This window comes from Gymnoscopelus microlampas, assembly GCF_963454915.1.
Source record: "Gymnoscopelus microlampas genome assembly, chromosome: 1".
NCBI classification, from domain to species: domain Eukaryota; kingdom Metazoa; phylum Chordata; class Actinopteri; order Myctophiformes; family Myctophidae; genus Gymnoscopelus; species Gymnoscopelus microlampas.
The window spans coordinates 32,629,301-32,650,890 of NC_139962.1; the positions used below are offsets into that span (position 1 = coordinate 32,629,301).

The following is a 21,590-nucleotide window of genomic DNA, read 5'->3' on the forward strand; positions in this document are numbered from 1 at the left end:
TATTATGGGCAAATAAAAAAAAGAAAATGTATACAAACTTTTCAAAACTCGATCTACAAGCTCACGACGTGTGTCACCGCAAACGCGTTGTGAGCTTGTAGATCAGCTACTTTCGATATGTGTCGTACAACAACAACAAAGTATAAAGGGCTCAAGTGGTTAAACAAAGCCGTGTCCTTTTACATCCAGGAAGTTATTAAAAAAACACAACAAAGTAAATATTGTGACGGCAGCATAGTTTTGCGGCACTGCAGAACAAAAGAAACTGTAGACCACAAAGGACTAAGAATGGACAACACAGAAATATCATGGGAAACTACTCATTTACTGCCCAGCCTAGACAGTAAGCCAGTGGCTCTCAATTCAAACTTGTTTTAATTTCAAGGACCCCCTTGACGGGTCCATTTGGTTCCATTTGTACGCTCTCAGAGTTACAGACCTGTAAAACATTGGTTCTCCTTCCGGGGAGTCCCCAACAAAATGAGTTAATATAGCATTGCAATCATTTTAACCACTTTATTCATTTATTCGTTGGCTATTAAAAAATAGCAGATCTACAAGCTCACAGCGAGCTTGTACTGCTATTACTGCTGTATCTGCTATTTTTTTTATCGAAAATGTTGTTCTTTTTTTTACATAAATCATGTCTTTTTGGGGTCCCTGGCAAAACATTTTCAGATGGGTGAAAAAAGCCCCCCTCCAAGGAACCCTGAGGGTCCCTGTACCCCACTTTGAGAAGCACCGGACTATAAGGAGTTCCTTACCAACACGTTATTGGGAGGTGTGGGCTCTGGACTGGAGGGGCAGCTGGAGCCGATGGAGCCACAGGGCGCCCGGTTCTCGTCCTGGGGGGCAGTGGGCTGGACCTGGCCGGCCTGGGTGGAGGTGGAGGTCTGCGTTTGGGGGATGCTGCGGTTCTGGCTCGGGCCTAGATACCCCAGGGCTGGCCCCAGGGACGTGTCGGCGTGGTGCAGGTTGGTCTTCAGGCCGTTCTCCAGAAGAGGGGGAGGGGAAGACGAAGGGGAAAAGAAGGGCGAGTAGCGTGGTTCGGGGACGCCGTCGGGAGGGGGCGGCGTCCGGGGTCCGGGCTCTTCTCGGGAGCAAGTCTGTTGTAAACGCTGGGCGGCCTGGGCGTGGTGGTGGGGGTGGGGAGCGGGCTGGCCTTTGAACGAGGGGTCTTCAAGTGTAAAGTGAGCTCCGTTCTGGGCTCGGGGGGGAGGAGGAGGACGGCGTTCGGTCCCCGGGTCCGCTCGGGGCTTTTCTGTGCAAACAGGTGTGCGTGCGATGGCAGCGGTGTGCGGCGGCGCGCCTCGGCACGTGGGCTCGTGTCCGTTGGCGTAGCCGTTGGTGGCAGTGTGTGAGGTGGTCGTGTGCGAGACGTGCGTAGGAGTGTGCGCGGCGTGCGAGTAGGTGGTGCGCACCGTGTGTGTAACTGTGGTGGTGTGTGTGTGGTGCAGGGGGCTGCCGCTCCGGCTGTGCATGGGGGACAGGGAGGGCACGGACAGCCTCTCCTGGATCAGTCTGGTGATGTCCTGGACCGCCTGGGCGATCAGGGAACTGTCTCGCTCTCTCTCCTTCTCTCTCTCCTTCTCTCGCTCTTTCTCTGTGTTCTTCTCCTCCTCTCTCTGCTCTCTGGTCTCGGTCAGTTTCAGCTTCCTGCAGGCGGCAGGCTTGGGGGAGGAGCTCTCCCGTTTGTTAAACGCGGTGTCGCCCACGGGCGTGTCGGGAAAGGGGGCGGGCCGGTACCGCCCCATCGTCTCGTAGGAGGGCGGCAGTGCGTCTGGCTCTTTGGTCTTGTTGGCGGTCACGTCGTCATGGTTACCGCCCCACATGGCTTTAGGCGTGGCGTCGGGGGCGAACAGGCCCGGCGGGAGGGGCGGGGTGGTCGGGTCGCAGAAGTTGAGCCTCTGAGCGATGCGGGCGATCACTTCCTGTCGCTCCTGGAGCAGGGAGCCTATCAGGGGGTTGGTCTCGGTGGCCGAGGGCCTGGGGGAAGGGCAGCGTGGCGGCTCGGCCAATGAGAACGCCTTAAAGGCCCTGAGCGGCGGCTCGGGGACGGGCACCTTGGAGATGTCACCGTTGCTGTCGGTGGTCAGGCCGAAGTCGTCTGCATGCGGCAGAGGCTCGGGAGAACCGTTCAGGGTGGGGTACAGCCACCTAGACACAGGACGGTCACAATCATGACATTTTAGTTGACGGTTAATTGTCAAACATATAATTGCAATTAATGATTTAATTTATCTGCCATTGGCATGAAAATTACATTTCTGTTTGCCTTTTGGACTTTTTAAACATTGCACACAGCAGATATGACAAATCATTTAAATATACAATGACTAACAATGACCGCTAACAATAATCAAAATACATAATAATAATAATAATAACAATAATAATAATGTTATAACATTATTTGAAAATATCTACAAGCTTGTGAGCTTGTAGAAAATTCATAAAAGTTTTTAAACATTTCTTTTTAAATCGAAACAATTCCACTGATTATGCAAAATAATTAGCGTTTAGCTCAAATAATTGCGATCAGGCGATGATGCAACAGTGACAGGCCTACCTGGACGTCTTGGCTCCGGGCGGGTGTGGGGCAGGGGAGTGGGAGCGGGAGGGGGTGGGGGAGTGGGAGCTCCTGTGGAACAGCGGGGAGCCCTGGCGCGGAGGGAGATTCACCTGCAAGGCAAGGCCAGTTCATTTGTATAGCACATCTCAACAACAAGGCAATACGGTGTGCTTTACATAACACATCAAAGCTTCACTATGTAACTTTCCTCTTCTACCCCGGATTTGAACCCGGTTTCCTGCGCAAGTGATGACATTTGTACTATTGAGGTAATAGAGCCTGCCTGCTATCGGGGGATAAATTGAATATTGCAGCAAAATGTGTGTGTGAGATCCTGTGTCTAGGTGAGACATGACCTTTGACATGATCTAAATGTCTCAATAAAAGAGCAGTACAATACAATAAAAACGAAAGAAGTAAAAAATGAAATAGTAAATTCACAGTGCAGAAGAATAAGTAGAGAACTTGGATTAACTTATGCACGCCTTATGTACACAAACTCCACTGACCTGCGGCAGCTCTCCGTTCTGACATGGGTGGAGGAGGCCGTTTCCTGGCTCCTGGCCCCGCTTGCCGTAGAGAGGGAGGCCGGTGATGGGCATGTTAGGGATGGAGGCCGTGTTGATGGAGAGGCTGGCCATGGGGTGGTGGTGGTGGTGGTGGTGGTGGTGGTGGGGGGTCTTGCCACCGTAGAGGGGCAGGTTGGTGCTGTTCAGGGCGTTCTCTTTGTTGGGGTGGTGGTGGTCCTGGTTGTTCCTGAGGCCGGGCAGGGCGTTGGTGAAGCCGCCGGGGCTGAGGGTGGGGGTCTTGCTGTAGAGCGGAGGCAGGCCCGTGTGGATGCTGCAGTGCAGGGTGGGGTAGGTGGGCTGGCGGGGCAGCGACTGGACGCGCACGCGCAGCGCCACGCTCTGCGACACGTTGGGCACCGGGAAGAGGTGCTCCGAGGGGGGCTGGGAGAACTGCCACACCAGCTCCTCGTCGGCCGCGCTGATCCTGAGAGAGAGAGAGAGAGAGAGAGAGAGAGAGAGAGAGAGAGAGAGAGAGAGAGAGAGAGAGAGAGAGAGAGAGAGAGAGAGAGAGAGAGAGAGAGAGAGAGAGAGAGAGAGAGAGAGAGAGAGAGAGAGAGAGAGAGAGAGAGAGAGAGAGAGAGAGAGAGAGAGAGAGAGAGAGAGAGAGAGAGAGAGAGAGAGAGAGAGAGAGAGAGAGAGAGAGAGAGAGAGAGAGAGAGAGAGAGAGAGAGAGGACAGACAGACAAGGCCGTCACGATAATGACATTTTACTTGACAGTTCATATTTAATTGGCACTCAAATAATTACGATTAACAATGTAATTGTGTTTCTGTCATGAAACAAAAGAACATTATGAATCAAAACTAAATGTGTGTTTGGGTTTTAGGCTTCGTAAACAAAAGTCGCACAGGGCAGATATGACAGACTTTATGATTACAAAACGAATTAATAGTGGAAATAGCCGATCTACAAGCTTAAAACTAAAAACAAATAGTTGACATTCATGAACTCTGGGAGTTTTTAAGCCCCCGGTGATTCAGTTACTACTTCCTGTGATTCACTTTCCTGTGATTCACTTCCTGACCTGAAACTGAAAATGTTGTTTCCATTGATTGATGTTTTGACTTTTTGTGGGTTTCTCTCAAAGGTCAGCCGTTAAACGCCAAAACATAACATGTAATCAAACTTTAAACAAGAGGAATAATTAAAAAAGGGTATACCTGAGATTAAATATAAAAAATATAAAAGTTAGGGAATGCTCCCCTCGATCCACACAATTATACAGTATATATCCCAAATGGATGTGTGAGTGAGTGAGTGAGTGAGTGAGAGAGAGAGAGAATGTGTGTGTGTGTGTGTGTGTGTATGTGTGTGTGTGTGTGTGTGTGTGTGTGTGTGTGTGTGTGTGTGTGTGTGTGTGTGTGTGTGTGTGTGTGTGTGTGTGTGTGTGTGTGTGTGTGTGTGTGTGTGTGTGTGTGTGTGTCTCTCTGGGGCAGACCTGTAGAGGATGTTCCTGGGTACGATGCCATGCGAGGCGCTGAGCCACGCACTGAGCTGGGAGAAGAACACGTACGATCTGACAGCGAGCAACAGGGTCTTCTCTTCGATGAAGCGGTCACCACTCCTAAACACACAACACACAAACCACCGCAAGCCACAGTAAGAACAGAACAGAGCAGAGCAGATGGGAAGCATGCCGGATTGCAGGCTGATCTAGCGAATGACACTTCTAGGACGGGATCCTGGGAGGTTTTAAGTGTGCCAGTGTGTGTGGGCGTTGTGTGTGCGCGTGTGCGTGTGTGTGTGTGTGTGTGTGTGTGAGAAATCATCTTGTCCTCCCCACAGCGCAGGCAAGAGGGAATTGGTGGCCGACGTAGCGATTTGTCGCACTAATTAGGCAAATTTTATTCATTGTGTGTTTTTTTGATCGGAGGGGCTAAGTGCATCTGTGCAAGCTGGTGTTTGTGTGTACATTAATGAATTATCCTGGGACAACTGTAAAGTGCCGGTATGCACTTTAAAGTTCCCATATTACAGGATTATAGTGAGTATTGACGCAGACTCGTTTCAGAGTATATCAGCTCATTTTAAGCTTACTTTTGGGTAAATTAGATTAGCCACTTTCAACCTGGCGACCCAATGTCATTATAAGGTGAAGGTTTTCCCAAAAGTTCGCAAACTTTTATAAAACAGCGAAGATAGCCCATCTACAGGCTCACAACAAGATCAGCTATTTTCGTGTACGATAAAGTATAAAATAGGTGGTTAAAGGAGTAGTTCACCCAAAACATTACTTATTTTCTATCAAATACACACCTCATGAAGCCTTGAATTCATGGAGTTGTTTTTGCTTTTGTCAAACTTTAATCCATTAAGACCGGGAACGAAGCTGTGTCATTTTAGATTTCTCTGACTATTCAAAAATAGCATATCTACAAGCTCATAGCACGGCACTCTGCTTCTGGGGGTCCCTGGAACAACATATTTTGAGATGGTGGTCCACAGTCAATTGACCTGCATTTGAGTCTCCGCCGGGTACATGTATGTGAAAATGACAGCTGCAATAGTATCAAGACCGACGTCTTCAGACTTCAGTCTTGAGACACACCTCAACCACTAGCACTTGTCTCTCCTTGTCACCTTTGTTCGACAGATGCAAGTTTACTATGCAGATATATCTCGTCACTTGTTCTTATGTTTTTGTTACTTATATTCGTTTTTTTTAGACAGCACGTTGTTCAGACAGATGCGAGGTTCATCGTTTACTTGGTATCCTACATTCTTTGAGGTACTACGTTGTTTTCTTTGCACTCTACTTGTATTTACATTGTTTTATTGACTGGAGTTCATGCTTACTCTGCTATTCCGTTCTCACACAAGTAAGTAGCATTGGATAAGAGCGTCTGCTAAATGCCTAAATTGCAAATTGGAATACATTGGTGTGCGTGTGTGTGTGTGTGTGTCTTACTGTCTGGGTACAGGCTGCAGGGTCCATCTCTCCAGAAGCAGGGCGTCCTGTTTGAATATGGGGTCACTGACGGGGTCGCTGGGGGGACACTCGTCCCCGTAGCAGCAGTCCGGCAGGAGCATCACCTCGATCATGATGGGGATGCTGTTCCTCCACAGCAACATCACCTCAGAGCGCGTCCGCCTGGCCTGCCGACACTGCACACACACACACACACACACACACACACACACACACACACACGCACACACGCACGCACACAAGACTTTGAGATGAGTTATGTGAATAAAAAATAGTGGCTTGGTGAACAGTTTCAACCAGATGGGACCCAAACAGAGCCAAAAAAAGGTTGGAGACCTTATAAGAGAGAAAAATATAATCAACAGCCAAGTTTTGTGTGTTTTGTTGATATCTGACCACACAAAAACTCAGACTCATCTCAAATCAAGCTCTGAATCAGTGTGGCATAGCCAGACTAATATCACTGCTTAGATATTAGTCTGGAATCTCTGTGTGGAACCTGCATTTCCAAGGGGCAAATAAAAAAACGCCTCTGGTGATAAACCCGCCCTATATTTGCATACTGGGCCCTGATTGGTCCCTCACAACTTCGGAGGGAGAGAAATACAATCTCTATTGAGAGGGACCAGACCTAATCTGCCAAGGGCAATTTATTTTTTGGCAATGGCAGATTCGTCTGGAACCAGGCTAGCTCTGAATACCTTACTGACAACAATAATCTAAGACCAAATCTGGAGCTGCCTGTGTGTGTGTGTGTGTGTGTGTGTGTGTGTGTGTGTGTGTGTGTGTGTGTGTGTGTGTGTGTGTGTGTGTGTGTGTGTGTGTGTGTGTGTGTGTGTGTGTGTGTGTGTGTGTGTGTTACCTGGGGTAATTTGTCGCTACACTCGTGCTTGTGAAGAGGCGGCATGGCCGACTGGGCAGGTGGGCAGTGGAGCCCCTCGGTGCGGCCCTTCACAGAGCATTCTGGAGTCCGGCCCTCGGTGATGAGCAGGGTCAGGAACACCAGAAACTCCTCGGCATCGTACTCGAAAAACTCCTCCGACGCATCTGGACAACACAGAGGAAGAGAGAGAGACGGGGATTGGAGTCAGAGTCCAGTAGCACAGTGGCTTGACACTTATAAGCCCACGGACACCCATTTGAAAAGATATGCCAAGGACCCCAATAAGAGAATATTTTTACAGCTCTAGCAGTGATTATCAACCATTTTGATTTCAAGGACCCCCACTTTGACATGCATTAGGCTACGGACCCCCATTTAATGGCATTTCTATCTCTGGGACCCCAATTTATATTGTAAAATCAATGTTAATTTAACTCAGAGAGTGTACACTCTCTGAGTTACAGACCCATAAGGGTCCATTTGGTTCCTAACTATCCATCATTTAGCTGGGGACCTCCTGGAACTCCCTCAAGGACCCCTGGGGGTCCCCGGACCTCACTTTGAGAACCACTGCAGTAGCACACACTTCCATCAGTAGTTACTGAAGTAAAGAGACACGTTTGCAAACAGTGAAAATGGGAAGGTCAGGCCAGCAGCTCATCAGGCTCCAAACACCGTATTTTCCCAGATTGTCCGAGAACTGGATCTATTTAGCGTGTTCTGTTGTCCTGCTGGCACTATGTTTGACAAATGAACTCTGACGTATTTGGCCTCTTGCTGCCAGCAGATTTGAAAGAGGTAAGAAGAGATGCCAACAGGCACGAAGAAGGACAAGCACCTGATACCTCGTATGCGTTTCAAACTGACACATCGCAGCAACACTAACAAGACTTTTCTCCTCGTCTCTTCAAATCTTAGGATGCACAAATGCAAGAAACACTGATATGAAAGGAATACTAAGACAAAAATAGCCGATCTGCAAACTGTTGTGACCTTGTAATCCTGCAATATTTTGCAGGCTATTTGCCTAGGCTATAAAATTGAGAATTTTCAGTTTTAGTTGCATGCCCAAAATAGGGACGCCAGGGTTGATGTGGTTGAATTAAATGTTCAATCTTAATATTTTCTGTACTGTCCTTGCCTCAAGTTTTTGTATGGGTTATCATTATATTTGTTTTCTTTCCACAGGGCATCTGAATGTCTTTGAGAAACTCCTCTCTTATCACAGTGAAACACCCTGCATGCTCCAGTGGATCTGCAGGCTGCAGAACAGAACACTAGTCTGTAGTTTGAAGGGCAGCTCCCAGACGAATATGTCTGAATGTTTAGCCAAACTACAGCAGTGGAAGAAGTACTCGCACAGTGTAGAAATACTGTTACAAGCAAAAGTCCTGTATTCATAATTTTACGTGAATAAAAGTACAAACGTATTTGTTGGCATCAAAATATACGTTAAGTACCAAAAGTAAAACTACTCACTATGCAGAATGTCTCATTTTGCACGTTTTTTTCTTTTGAAAATGGCAAATCTGTTTTTTTCAAACAGACAAAATACAAAATAGGGCTTCATTGGTTAATGTATATTTTGTATTAAAATAATCCAAAACGGAAAAGTAACTAGGAACTTAAGTTTAAAAATAATTGTAGTGGAGTACAATATTTGCCTCTGAGATGTAGTGGAGTAGAAGTATAAAATATTGAGAAATGGACATACTCAAAGTAAAGTACCTCACAATTGTAGTTAAGTACAGTGCTTGATTAACTGCTATAGGTGGTGTTAAAACACAGCATGCCTTCTTCCCTCCAGCAAGCAGAGAGAAAGCCCTCACTGCTCCATAGGGTTTGGTGTCATTTGTCAAATTGTCTGTTCTCTTCTCTTCAAGCGCTTATTATAGCCTAGTCTCTCTCTGTGTTCCATTACTCCTGTCTGTCAGACAGTCCGGAACATTCCCACGCGCACATCCCCCCCCCCCCCCCCATGCCGTGGCGATCATATGGTGGTGGTGACAGTTTGAGCTGACAACGACGCCGAAAAGCAAAGGATTCTAAAGTTTGGGTGTATTTCACTTCAGAAAAAGATTGTGGCAAAGCAAAAAATGCTGATGGAAGTATTAACATGCACGGCTGTAATACATCTACAGTAACATGACAAAACACAAATTAGAGTAGCCTACTGGTAGGGCTGTGCTAAGAAAAAATCGATACGGCAATATATCGTATCGCATTCATTGCGGAAAGACGAGCTCTTGTAGTAAATTCAGTAGGACAAGGTCATTATTCAAAACCAACGTGTATCGTGACACGTATCGTATCGTGGCCTCTGTAACGTGATACGTATCGTATGGTGAGGTTGTAGGCGATACCCAGTCCTAGTCTCCGCCCGACAAAGACTATATAAAACTGGGGATCCTTGGATTTAAAAAATGTTGAGAATCACTGTATTAGAACACACTGCAAGGTTTAACCCATTAAGACCGGGAAAGCATCTGTGTCATTTTAGATTTCTTTGGCTATTCAAAAATAGCAGATATACAAGCTCTTGTAGCGTGGCACTCAGTGCCACGCTACAAGCTTGTAGATCTGCATTTTTTTTTTATCCTGAAATGTGTGCAAATCTTTGAATATATATATATATATATAACTCAAATCTTTGCTTCTGGGGGGGTCCCTGGAACGACATATTTTGAGATGAGGGTCCGATAGCAACACAAGTTTTTTCAAAATACTATTAGGATGTAAAAGACATTTGTAGAATCCCCCAGAAGCAAATATTTGAATTACAAATGTTCACTTAAAAATATATATATTCAAAGATGTACACAAATTGTCACGATCTAATAAAAACAGCAGATCTACAAGCTTGCAGCACGGCATTTAGCGCCGCACTATGAGCTTGTATATCTGCAATATTTTTGAATAGCCAAATAATCTTAAAATGACACAGATGCGTTCCAGGTCATGTGTGGATTAAATATGGGGGCAGAGAAATGTGGCATACTTGAAAGCATCCACTTGGTAATGATAAAGCAGCATCTGCTGCCGTGGGTGGAGGAGATGACACCAGCAGCATTTAAATGTTCAATTAACTGTAATAAACTCCTGCTCATTAGCATGTTGGTTGCACTAGAACAATTTGCAACCAAACTAAAACCGTAAGACAGCCATAACCTGTGTGTTAATTCTATACAAAAAAGGAGCTCAAAAACAGCTTCTGTTCTAAGTTACTTTTACTTAACCTGAGCATTTGGATTTTTTTGATCCACTACATCTCAGAGGCAAATATCGTACTTTAGACTCCACTACAATTATTTGACAGCTTTAGTTACTGGTTACGTAGCGGATTTAGATCTTTTTACAAAACAGTCACTAACCACTTACTATTGCTGATCTAAAAATCAACACAGCGTTGTGAGCTTGTAGATCGGCTATATAGTATTTGTGCGTGTGCGTGTGCGCGTGTGTGTGTGTGTAATAGACCACTATTTTGGTACTGTAAGTACATTTTGATGGAAATCCTTCCTTTTGTACTTTTACTCAAGTAACAATTTGAACATAGGCCTTTTACTTAAGAGTATTTCTACATTGTGTTATTGCTTCTTTTTACTTCAGTAAAATATTCGAGTACTTCTTCCACTGCAGTGAGAGGGACCAAAGCACAAAGACAAAGAAAGATGGAGGACAGAGAGACGGTGCAGATGGTGAAAGAATCTGTAAAAGATTCATCACCGGGGTGTCTCAATGGTGTCCTGGTAAACAAAACCACAGCGCTCACACACACACACACACACACACACACACACACACACAACCAGCACGCACACACACACACACACACACACACACACACACACACACACACACACACACACACACACACACACACACACACACACACACACACACACACACACACACACACACACACACACACACACACACACACACACACACACACACACACACAACACACACGTTTGTATATACTATACTTGGGAGGACATCATGTTTTAGGACGGTGAGGTGAAATTAATTATTAATGCATTTTTAACCCATTCAATCCGGGAACGCATCTCTGTCATTTTAGATTTCTTTGGCGATTCAAAAATAGCAGATATACAAGTTCATAGTGCGGCACTCGGTGCCGCACTATGAGCTTGTAGATCTACTATTTTTGAATAGCCAAAGTATTAAAAAGCTTTGAGAACCACTGATCTAGGAATACAAATAAAAATGCCATCAATAATTGTTAAAGTGTAGCTACAAGTTAGTAAAATGATGATGTAAATAGTACAGTAAGAGTATAAAACAGTCATGCAACATCAACTGATCCATTCAAAATAAGACTGTGAATGAAATTACGTGGTATCGGAATGGCATAGATTGCTATTCTCCCGCAGCATTTTAGGCAGTATATCAGCATCTTTTCCGATACTGGTATCTGGTACAACTAACATTTTCAGCCAGGAAAATTGTCCTCACAATCACAAGGTCTGTTTCGCAAATTCTACAATACGTATGTGTGGCAGACATTTGGCACTCAAAAGTAGTCACACACACACTCACACTCTCTCTCTCACACACGCACACACACACACAAACCAGGCCAGAGACGGTCAGATAGCCCCAACAAACCCGCTGATCCGGCAGAAATGAGTCACCCGTTAACAGCGCCTCAGCAGTTTTTTGGCTGCTGGCTCCAGTGATGGCCCTGACCAGGACGGCTGTAGATTTAACGTAATGACCTGGGTAACACATTAACAGCTGAGAGTGATGACACACCACCAGGCAAGGTTTTTTTTTTAGGTGCGCGTGTGCGTGTGTGTGTGTGTGTGTGTGTGTGTGTGTGTGTGTGTGTGTGTGTGTGTGTGTGTGTGTGTGTGTGTGTGTGTGTGTGTGAGTGTGTGTGTATGGTGGCATGGGGGGGATACACACCCCTCCTAGCAACGCATAACATAATAAGTGTCACGCAGGGTCAACAAGGTCTGCTACCTGGCAACAAGATGTTGGCTACAAGGATCAGTCAACTGTTTTGTTAAAAAGAAAAGAGGCCCGGACCGCTGGCGTAGCGTTCCGGGCACCTAGGCTACAATGTAGCCTGACAGCGCGTCACAGGTTTGAGTCCTGATCCCGTATGCCTTTGCTGCGTGTCACTCCCCATCTCTCTCTAATAAGGAAAAAAAAGAAAGTGTTGGAAAGAGTTGTTCCGATACCGATACCAGTACCAGAAAAGCTGCCGATACTGCCTAAAATGCTGGTATCAGTGAGTTATCAGTCAATGCCATTCCGATACCGTTTATCACATGATGATAATATGTCTTTTACAGTCATCAATTATTTTGTATTTTGAATGATTCAGTTGATGTTGCACTACTGTTTTATACTCTTGCTGTACTGTTGCGTGTGTAAGGCAGGGATTCTTTTTTTTGGTAAACGTGTACATTTGGAGTGTTTGTCGTGGCTATCCGTGGTTAACCGTGGCGTGGCGTATTGTTTAGTTTACTGCAAATTACCAACGGCGGTGCATCATCATCACAAAGCATAGGATAGGCTGAAGTGGCCGTGTGTGTTTTGGTTTTTTGAACCTACATGTTATGCTTAACAGAGGCGGAGGAATGAACCAACTTTTCCAATTTGGCCAGTTTCAGAGAGGAGAAGAAGATATATTTAGATGGTCCACGTCAGCTGAGCTCAGACGTGCTGCCTCTCTCTCTCTCTCTCTCTCCCCCTCTCTCTCACACACACACACTCTCACACACACACACACACACACACACACACACACACACACAGACGCATACACCTCAAATACACACGAGTGCGGGACCGAAATAACAGCTTCCAGTGCACCATCTAGTAGTTTTCAACCAGCTGATCTCAGTTAGATGGAGACAGGACGGGTGGGGCGCGCAGGACGGGTGGGGCGCGCAGGGTAGGGCCCCTATACACCCTGGCGGGACAGACTGGGTCTTGTTCAACTTGTCTACACAGCTAGGAGGGTCTCCCCCCCGGGGAATAGAAGTGTCCTTACCCAATCAATGTAGGACACTGTAAATACATAGCTGGGAGGGTCCCCCCCCCTGGGGAATAGTCTCGTAAACCTTAAGGCTTAGTGGTTCTCAATCCCTTTCATTTCAAGGATATATATCGTGGCTGTCAGGCAGAAACCTCTTATCTCCATATTCTAACTTTTTGTTTTTTTCGTGTGTTAACGCCCTTTGACTATTTTTGAATTTGAATCCTGAAAAGTTTTGGACATATGCGATATGCATTAAATCACAGACCCCATTCTGTATCCCAATCTATACAGTAAAATCCTCAGTGTTAATTTAACTCTGAAGAGTGTACACATTCATGGAACCAAATGGACAGTTACAGACGCATCGGGGTCCATTTGGATCCATAGGTGGTCCTCGGACCTGACATTGAGAACCAGTGCCTTACCCAATCAATGTAACTAGGACACTATGTACACATACACTGCTAGACAGTGACGCTGCAGTACTCCACCTGTCCTGCGGGGGCAGAAACAGGCCTGACAAGTGAGTGGACTGAAAGGAAAAACGGCCCCTACGTATATAAACATTACATAATGACAAAGTACACAGTGAAATCTTCTGCGTTAATACTCTGAGAGTACATTTGTACACTCTCAGAGTTACAAAAGTATAAACGAACAATGCGGATTTTACTGTGTAGCAAACTTAGGGTCAACTTGGTTACACAACGTACACTCTCAGAGTGACAAATGGATAAACGAAAAAGAACACTGCGGATTTTTACTTGAGTAGAAAACTTTGTAAGCATTTTTTAAGTTGGCGATTTGCACAAGAAACAAAAACAAACAAAAAGTTAAAAAACGATGATGAATGTATGTTCTTTGTGTCTATATGTTGAGCTCAGCAGAGTATTTTTAGCGGAACCGGGTGGAGGAGAGGCCTTTAGCACCATCTTCCTCCTCCCTCCAACCCCCCTGTACTCCTTGAGATGAAACTTTACTGAATCCCACAGGAGGTCAGCTGATGCACTGCAGTTCTGAGAATCACAGCTTTCTTCTCTCTCTCCCTCTCTCTCTCTCTCTCTGTCACGCACACCGTCACGCTGCTATACTTGCGAGGACGCCCTGTTAACTTACAACAGCCTGTTCTGTGAACATTGCAAGAACATAACGACCCAACATTCACGTCTTTGTGAGGACATGTGGTGCGCGCACGCACACACACACACACACACACACACACACACACACACACACACACACACACACACACACACACACAGTGTAAGCCCTTCCCAGAGGAGTGCGATACTGGTGTGTGTATGCGTGTCTTTGTGTGCGTGCGTGCGTGCGCGCGTCCGCGCATGCATGTGTGCGATGAGAAGTATGACAGTATGTCAGTCAGTCAGGTCAGTGTCAGTCATTCTGCTACAGACATTCTTCCCGTGCAGGGAAGCTCCTCCCACAGCGATGTGAGCAGCTGCCTCTGCACGTGCGAGCGAGGAGCCTTCCAACTAATAACATGATGGGGGGGGGGGGGGCTGTCAGCCAGCTGTAGGGGGAGCGAGGGAGTGTGGATGCAAGAGAGAGAGAGAGAGAGGATAAATGTAAATGATATCTTACAGCTTCACTCTTTGTGTGTCTGTCCATCTTTCATTTGATGATGGACAGCGGACACAGAAAAAGGCAGAAAAGGAAGAACACAACACAACAGAGAAATAAATAGATCTCAATGGTTCTCAAACTTTGTCATTTCAAGGACCCCCATAACTCTGAGAGTGTACACAATGGAACCAAATGGACCCATAATATATATATATTTTTTTAAATGGCTGTAGAGATAGCAGTGGCAGCACTATGTAACTGTGAGATATGTGGGCTAAAGGTAAAGCTCTATTAGAAGGACAGCGGAGAAGACAAGAGCTTGGATGGATGGATGGATGGATGGATGGATGGATGGAAGGCGGGAGGGAGGAAGAGAGGGAGGGAGGTGGGGGACAAAGCGGATAACAGGCTCCAAGAAAAGGGGCACAATAACCTCATTGCACATGGCGGGTGTCATGTTGCCGTTTTCGAGGAAAAGCGGCAGCACAGGCACTCACAAATCACGTCACACCATCTTACACATGCACACACACACACACACACACATACACACACACACACACACGCAGTGCAGAACAAAGGACCAGTGAGGCAGCGAGGTTGGGTCCGAGGGGCCCACAGCCCAGCGTTTGCATAGACCAGATCTGTCATTCCTTTAGGGCGTTGTGACTGAATAGAGCATTCCTATGGAGCCTATACACAGACACACACACACTTTGACATATACAAACCACAGACTCAGAGTAACGCAAAGAAATACAATAAAGGCAGAAAATCAAGGGAAGAGAAAGGAGGGGTGCACTTTATGGCAGAACTGAACAGGGACTTCTAAACCAGTGGTTTTCAAACATTTTCATGTGAAGGACCCCCAAATGAATATGCATGCGGCCGCGGACCCCCATCTGAAAATACTTTGTGCCGGGGAACCCCATAAAAGATGTGTTTTTGTTAACATGTCTTAAAATAATTCTCAAAATAACATTTCACATCTTATCAACATGGTTTTGAAAATAGCCGATCTACATGTACACGCTCACAATGCGCGTCACGATGCGACACGTTGTGAGCTTGTAGAACGGCTATATTGTCAAATAGCCAATGTATACAGGGTTAAACTGATATTGATGCTATATTATTGACTCATTTTGCTGGGGACACACTGGAACCCCCCTTCAAGGACCCCTGGGGGTCCCCTGGGCCCACTTTGAGAACCACTTGGCTAAAACACATCGCTAACACAAGCACCGCCCCGTGGAAAAGAGGTCGTCACATCAAAGTCATCTGCCATCTGAGCTGTGACTGGCGGTGAACTTTAATATGATTTGTGATGTTGTGTTATAATGGAGTCGTGTAATGAACAAGCCCAGCGCCCGGACCCCCCTCCTTCCATCCACCCTCCCCTCCCCTCCCCTCCTCTCCTCTCCGACATGCTAGAGTGCCACCAGCTCATCTACATGGAGCTAGCTGCCCACTGCTTATGTCTCTCTCTTCCACTTGAATGTAGACAGTAGTGTGTGTGTGTGTGTGTGTGTGTGTGTGTGTGTGTGTGTGTGTGTGTGTGTGTGTGTGTGTGTGTGTGTGTGTGTGTGTGTGTGTGTGTGTGTGTGTGGGGGTGTGGGGGGGTGTGGGGGGGTGTGGGGGGGTGTTAAGCATGTTTTTCATTTTGTATATGAAATGTGTCTCTATACACACGATTCACATGAATTCGAGCCTTTGTCAGAACATATGTGAAATGTCTGTCACTGGTGTATGCTGTGTGTAAGCCTTCTTTCTTGCCATTGCCTCATCGTCTCATCGTCTCTGTCTGTGTGTCTGCGTGTCTGTCTGTGTGTGTGTGTGTGCGTGTGTCCATCTACGTATGCAAAAACGGGCCGTTCCTCATTCAGCAGCATTGGTGGCGGTGTGTGTGTGTGTGGTGTCCTCACAGCGAGCCATTGTTCTGCAACATTCTTCTTAAATTCTCTCAACAAACACACACACACACACCATAGCTGGCATGTTTACGTGTTTTTTTTAATGGCCATAAGGTATCTGAAGTGTGCTCTAACAGAGTGGAGTGGAGCCAAAGCTAGGCTCACAAGACAGAAATAGACCCAAAGATTACTCCCCCACCAACCCAACACACCGCAAGGACCAAACATTCAACGCTCTGAGAGCTGTCTGTCTTCTATGTGTAATAAGTGAACTCTCTCTCTCTCTCTCTCTCCATCTCTCTCTCACGCACACACAAACTCTACTAAATGTATAATGTGAATTATGTAACGGGTCAGAATTAGATGCACAGTGGCTTGTTGGCACGCACATCTTATTATTAGAGCTGCGACTGAAGACTGAGACGGGAGTCTAGCCTGTCGATCAGCTGGACTGGATCGCGCACGCACGCACGCACACACACACAGTCAGTCACACACACACACACACACAGTCACACACACAGAGAGATATAGACCCACACCCATTATGCATGCACAAACACCCATCCAAACACAACTATGCACACACGCCCGTACACAAACGCATACAGAGAGATAAGCAGATGCAGACACACACCCTCCTCTCAACATTTGTGTGTATGTGTGTGTGTGTGTGTGTGTGTGTGTGTGTGTGTGTGTGTGTGTGTGTGTGTGTGTGTGTGTGTGTGTGTGTGTGTGTATGTGTGTGTGTGAGTGTGAGTGTGAGTGTGAGTGTGTGTGTGTGTGTGTGTGTGTCGTGCGATGTGCGATGGTAAGATGGCCTCCAGGGCAGACTGGAGGACAAGCAGAGATCACTGGGCTTACAGTAAACACCCTCAACATCGCTGGTAAATAATTGGTGCAGCCGTAGCCCGGGGTCAGTCAGCTATGCAAATCAGCCAAGCCAGACGTGTCAGTGCTGGGCTGTGGTGAGCAAGGCCTTAACCCAGAGCTTCTCAAACTGTTTAATTTCAAGGACCCCCATTTAGGCATGCATTAGATAACTCTGAGAGTGTAGGAATGGAACCAAATGGACCCGTAAGGGTCCATTTGGTTCCATTCGTACGCTCTCAGAGTTACAGACCTGAGGGTTCATTTGGTTCCCATTTCTAACACATTGAGAACCACTGCTTTAACCGAGCCAAACGTGTCAGTCAGTGCTGGCCTGGGCCGTACCGAGCAAGGCTTAGGCCAAAACTGACTGACTGGAGTTGAAAATGTGTTTTTATGTGCTGCTGTGGTTGAAAAACTATGATTCCTGCACAGTTAAGTCAATATATACTTCTACAAGCTCACAATACCGCTATGTTGAGTATCGAAGGAGTACGCTCTTGACCAGGGTCCCCTAGGGGCTTGTACCTTGGGCCCCCTCCTTTTTTACCCTCTGCAGCAAATGTCTTGCTGAAAATAGCCGATCTACAAGCTTGCAACGGGTCGCATTGCGACGCGCGTTGTGAGCTTGTAGATCGTCTATTTAAAGAACGCATGATGCAACTGTGACAAAAGCAGACATTCTCATTCTGAGTCTATAGATTAGATGTTTTAGATCAGTTTAAAGACAAAGAGAGACGGGGAGAGAGAGAGAGAGAGAGAGAGAGAGAGAGAGAGAGAGAGAGAGAGGAACATGAGGAAATCAGAGAAGAATAGGGAGATAAAAGAGCGATAGAGGCAGAGAAAGAGAGGAGATAGAGAGGTGCTGTGGTGTTGCACCCCTACGCACCCTCCCTTCTGCAGACAGATAAGCTGACCCAGTCCACTGTGACCACAAATACACACACACACACACACACACACACACACACAGAGTACACAGTACACGTGTTGCATAAGCACACATGGCAAAATAAATAAAACATTACCCTTCTCCAGTCCACCGTTCAGCTGGACGAAACCAGACCACTGTGTGTGTGTGTGTGTCTGTGTGTGTGTGTGTGTGTGTGTGTGTGTGTGTGTGTGTGTGTGTGTGTGTGTGTGTGTGTGTGTGTGTGTGTGTGTGTTCAATGTAAGTCAAGCAGACAGCACCACATAACACAGTTAGCAGTGCTGTTGTGTTCTTCTTCACACAGGGCTCCAGGGTGTGTGTCCATCTGAAAGCATGTTGTGCCAAGGAGGAGGAGGGACCCCCCCCCCCCCCCGTCCAATACAAGATGTGCAGTGTAAAAATAAATGGTTTGCTTCCGCTTGTAGATCTGCAATTTTCAAATAGCCGATATATCGTTGCTGTCAGGCAGAAACCTCTTGTCTCCATAACTTTTTGAGTTTTTTTCCGTAAATTAACACCCTACTTGATCATACTACAGCGTCACACAAAAGCATCAAAAGTAGCAGATGTACAAGCTTGAAACGCGTCGCAAAGCGACGCGTTTTGAGCTTGTAGATCTGCTACTTTTCTGCTACTTTTACTTTTTGAATTTCAATCCTGAAAAGTAACAGTTTTGGACACATGAGGTTTCCACCCGCGACAGAGACGATACAGGGTTAAAGTGGTTAAACTGATTTTGATGCTATATTAACACATTTTTGAACGCCCTCAAGGACCCCTGGGGGGGGGGGGGGGGGTCGGACCCCACTTTGAGAACCTTTGAGAACCAGTGGTGTCTACAACAGCGGCAGCCACTCAGTCAGTCATGTGACCTCTCAGAGAACCTCTTTGCAGACGAGACAGAGAGAGTCAGTCTGATGAGCTGACCTCTTGACCTCTGCCCGCCCCCAAACGCTCACCCCGATGGCCTGACCTCTAGAAACCCCCGCGACACACACACACACACACAGACATATATATACACACACAGACATATATATAATACACACACGTCACACACACACACACACAGATATACACACACAGATACACATCAGCATCATGGACCAGATGCAGAGAGAGAAACATAAGCCTCATTTATACACGGTGCTGCGCTGCAAAACATGACAGATCTACAAGCTGTGGATGCGATGTGTTGTGCATCTGCCATTTTTTTGGTGTGCGACACTGTCCTACCACAAAGTATAGATTAGACCAGTGACTCTCTAAGTGGGGATCCAGTGGGATCTCAGGGTTCCTTGAGGGGGTTCGAAATTGACCCTTTTCGGCTGTAACTATGACGGTATACAAATGGAACCAAATGGACCCGTTAGGGTCCATTTGGTTCCATTTGTATACAGTCAGAGTTAAGGGTGGTCTTTGAAATGTAAACGTTTGAGAGTGCATGGGAGACAGATGGGAGACACCGACAAGCCAACAGACGGAATCACACGCAAACAGGAGACTCATGTAACGGCAGTCAGATGCGGGGCAGAGAGAGGCGGACCCAAGAGCCAAGACACAGGGCGGGAGACGGGGACAGGCCTAAAGACAGACAGATAGATAGACAGACAGACAGGACGGGACGGGCAGTAGTTGTCGACACAAAGGCAGACGGGGACACACGGAGTGAGACATGGTCCAACCACATCGATGAGAAAGACAAAGAGACGCACAGGAATGGACACTGACTGACTGACGGGCAGATCGAGCGGGACGGGACGACAAAGCCACTGAAACGGAGGCCGACGGACAGATACAGACAGAGAGAAAGAGAGACAGACAGAGAGAGAGAGGAGCACAGACTCTTGAAAGGAGGAGGTTCCTCTGCTGCGGCAGTCTGAGCCAGTGAGGCAGCTCAGCTCACTGAGGTGTGTCTGCTAGCAACACACACACAACACGCATGACACACGCACACACACACACACACACACACACACACACACACACACACACACACACACACACACACACACACACACACACACACACACACACACACACACACACACACACACACACACACACACGAGAGGCTAGCCAGCTTCACTTGGATGTAAGACGAAGGAAACAAGATAAATTTAAAAAAAAACTATTTGAACACGAACGACCACAGTGTGTAGCAACGACATCTCAAGACTCCAACCTTTATTGTCTGTACTAGTGGCGGAACTGGACAGGACAGCCATGTCGTCACCGGGCAACACAACACGGAGAAGAGATAGATTTCATTAGAGGGAGAGGGAGAGAGAGAGAGATTACACCCAGTCTTTTTACAGAGGCTCATTCCACTGTCGCACTTATTGCCAAGTCGAGAGCGTCAGCTGGTCACCTGAAATCTGAAATTAACATCACAAGAGAGCCGCAGTGAGCTGGCTGACCCCACCTCCCCCTTGTGTCACATGCACACACGCACGCGCACTCAAACACACAGCTGTATTATTGCTGCGATGAATTTGTGGAGGCAGAGCGGGAGATTACGAGGTCACCTCTCTCTCCCTCCACATTAAATCTCCTTACTGCAGCCCACACTGAGATACTGAGATCCATATAAATAGACACAGAGCCTGCTATCTGTGTCTGTGCCTGGCTGGCTGGCAGCATTAAACACAGAGATATGCAGTGAGCCTGACGAGACTGTTTAATGGTGTGTTCAATGTTCAATGCTGTTTAAATTAAATAGATGCTTGCCAAAAAGGAACTGTGATGAGTTTTTTTTAGATACAAACGACCCAGAGGTTGTCAAATAACACTCCAACAATGCATGTGAGTGTTTCTAATGGCCGTGGGGAGGATGTGAGACCAAGGAGTGTAACGCACGTGTGAATCAGTGGGTGAAACAACCCCCAGTGGTGCAATGAAAGCGAAATCCTGCCGTGCGTCAGCCCGTCTCGTGCGTTGGCCCACTCGCCAGGAGGGTGGGAGCATGAGCATGTGCAATCCCGAAAAATTATGAACTATGCCTGAGCAGGGCGAGGCCAGAGGAAACTGTAGCGAGTGTAGCTGATCTTATGTGCAAATCGGTCGCCCGGCCTGACTATACGGGGTGAAAGACGAATCGAACCATCTAGTAGCTGGTTCCTTCTCAAGTGTCCCTCAGGACAGCTGGTGCTCGACAGCTTGCAGTTTTATCTGGTAACGGGAATGATTAGAGGTTTTGCGACCGAAACAATCTCAACTTACTCGCAAACTTTAAATGGGTAAGAGGTTCGGCTCGCCGGCTAACCCTGAGGCCGATTCTACAAATGCCTAAATAAGTTGTTGTCACACTTTCTAAATGTTT

The 21,590-nt window shown here is 46.7% G+C and overlaps 1 protein-coding gene across 1 annotated transcript in view; it reads right to left on the reverse strand.

The window, feature by feature from the left end:
- Nucleotides 1-21,590, reverse strand: part of atosa (atos homolog A) — a 53,147-nt gene that overhangs the window by 13,619 nt on the left and 17,938 nt on the right. Inside the window, exons 2-7 of the mRNA XM_084052515.1 lie at nucleotides 6,934-7,118; nucleotides 6,051-6,247; nucleotides 4,581-4,706; nucleotides 3,082-3,565; nucleotides 2,570-2,682; nucleotides 765-2,157 (exon numbers count right to left, since the gene is read on the reverse strand). Of these exons, the coding sequence (XP_083908641.1) occupies nucleotides 765-2,157; nucleotides 2,570-2,682; nucleotides 3,082-3,565; nucleotides 4,581-4,706; nucleotides 6,051-6,247; nucleotides 6,934-7,118 (2,498 nt within the window). The remainder of the gene's footprint in view (nucleotides 1-764; nucleotides 2,158-2,569; nucleotides 2,683-3,081; nucleotides 3,566-4,580; nucleotides 4,707-6,050; nucleotides 6,248-6,933; nucleotides 7,119-21,590) is intronic.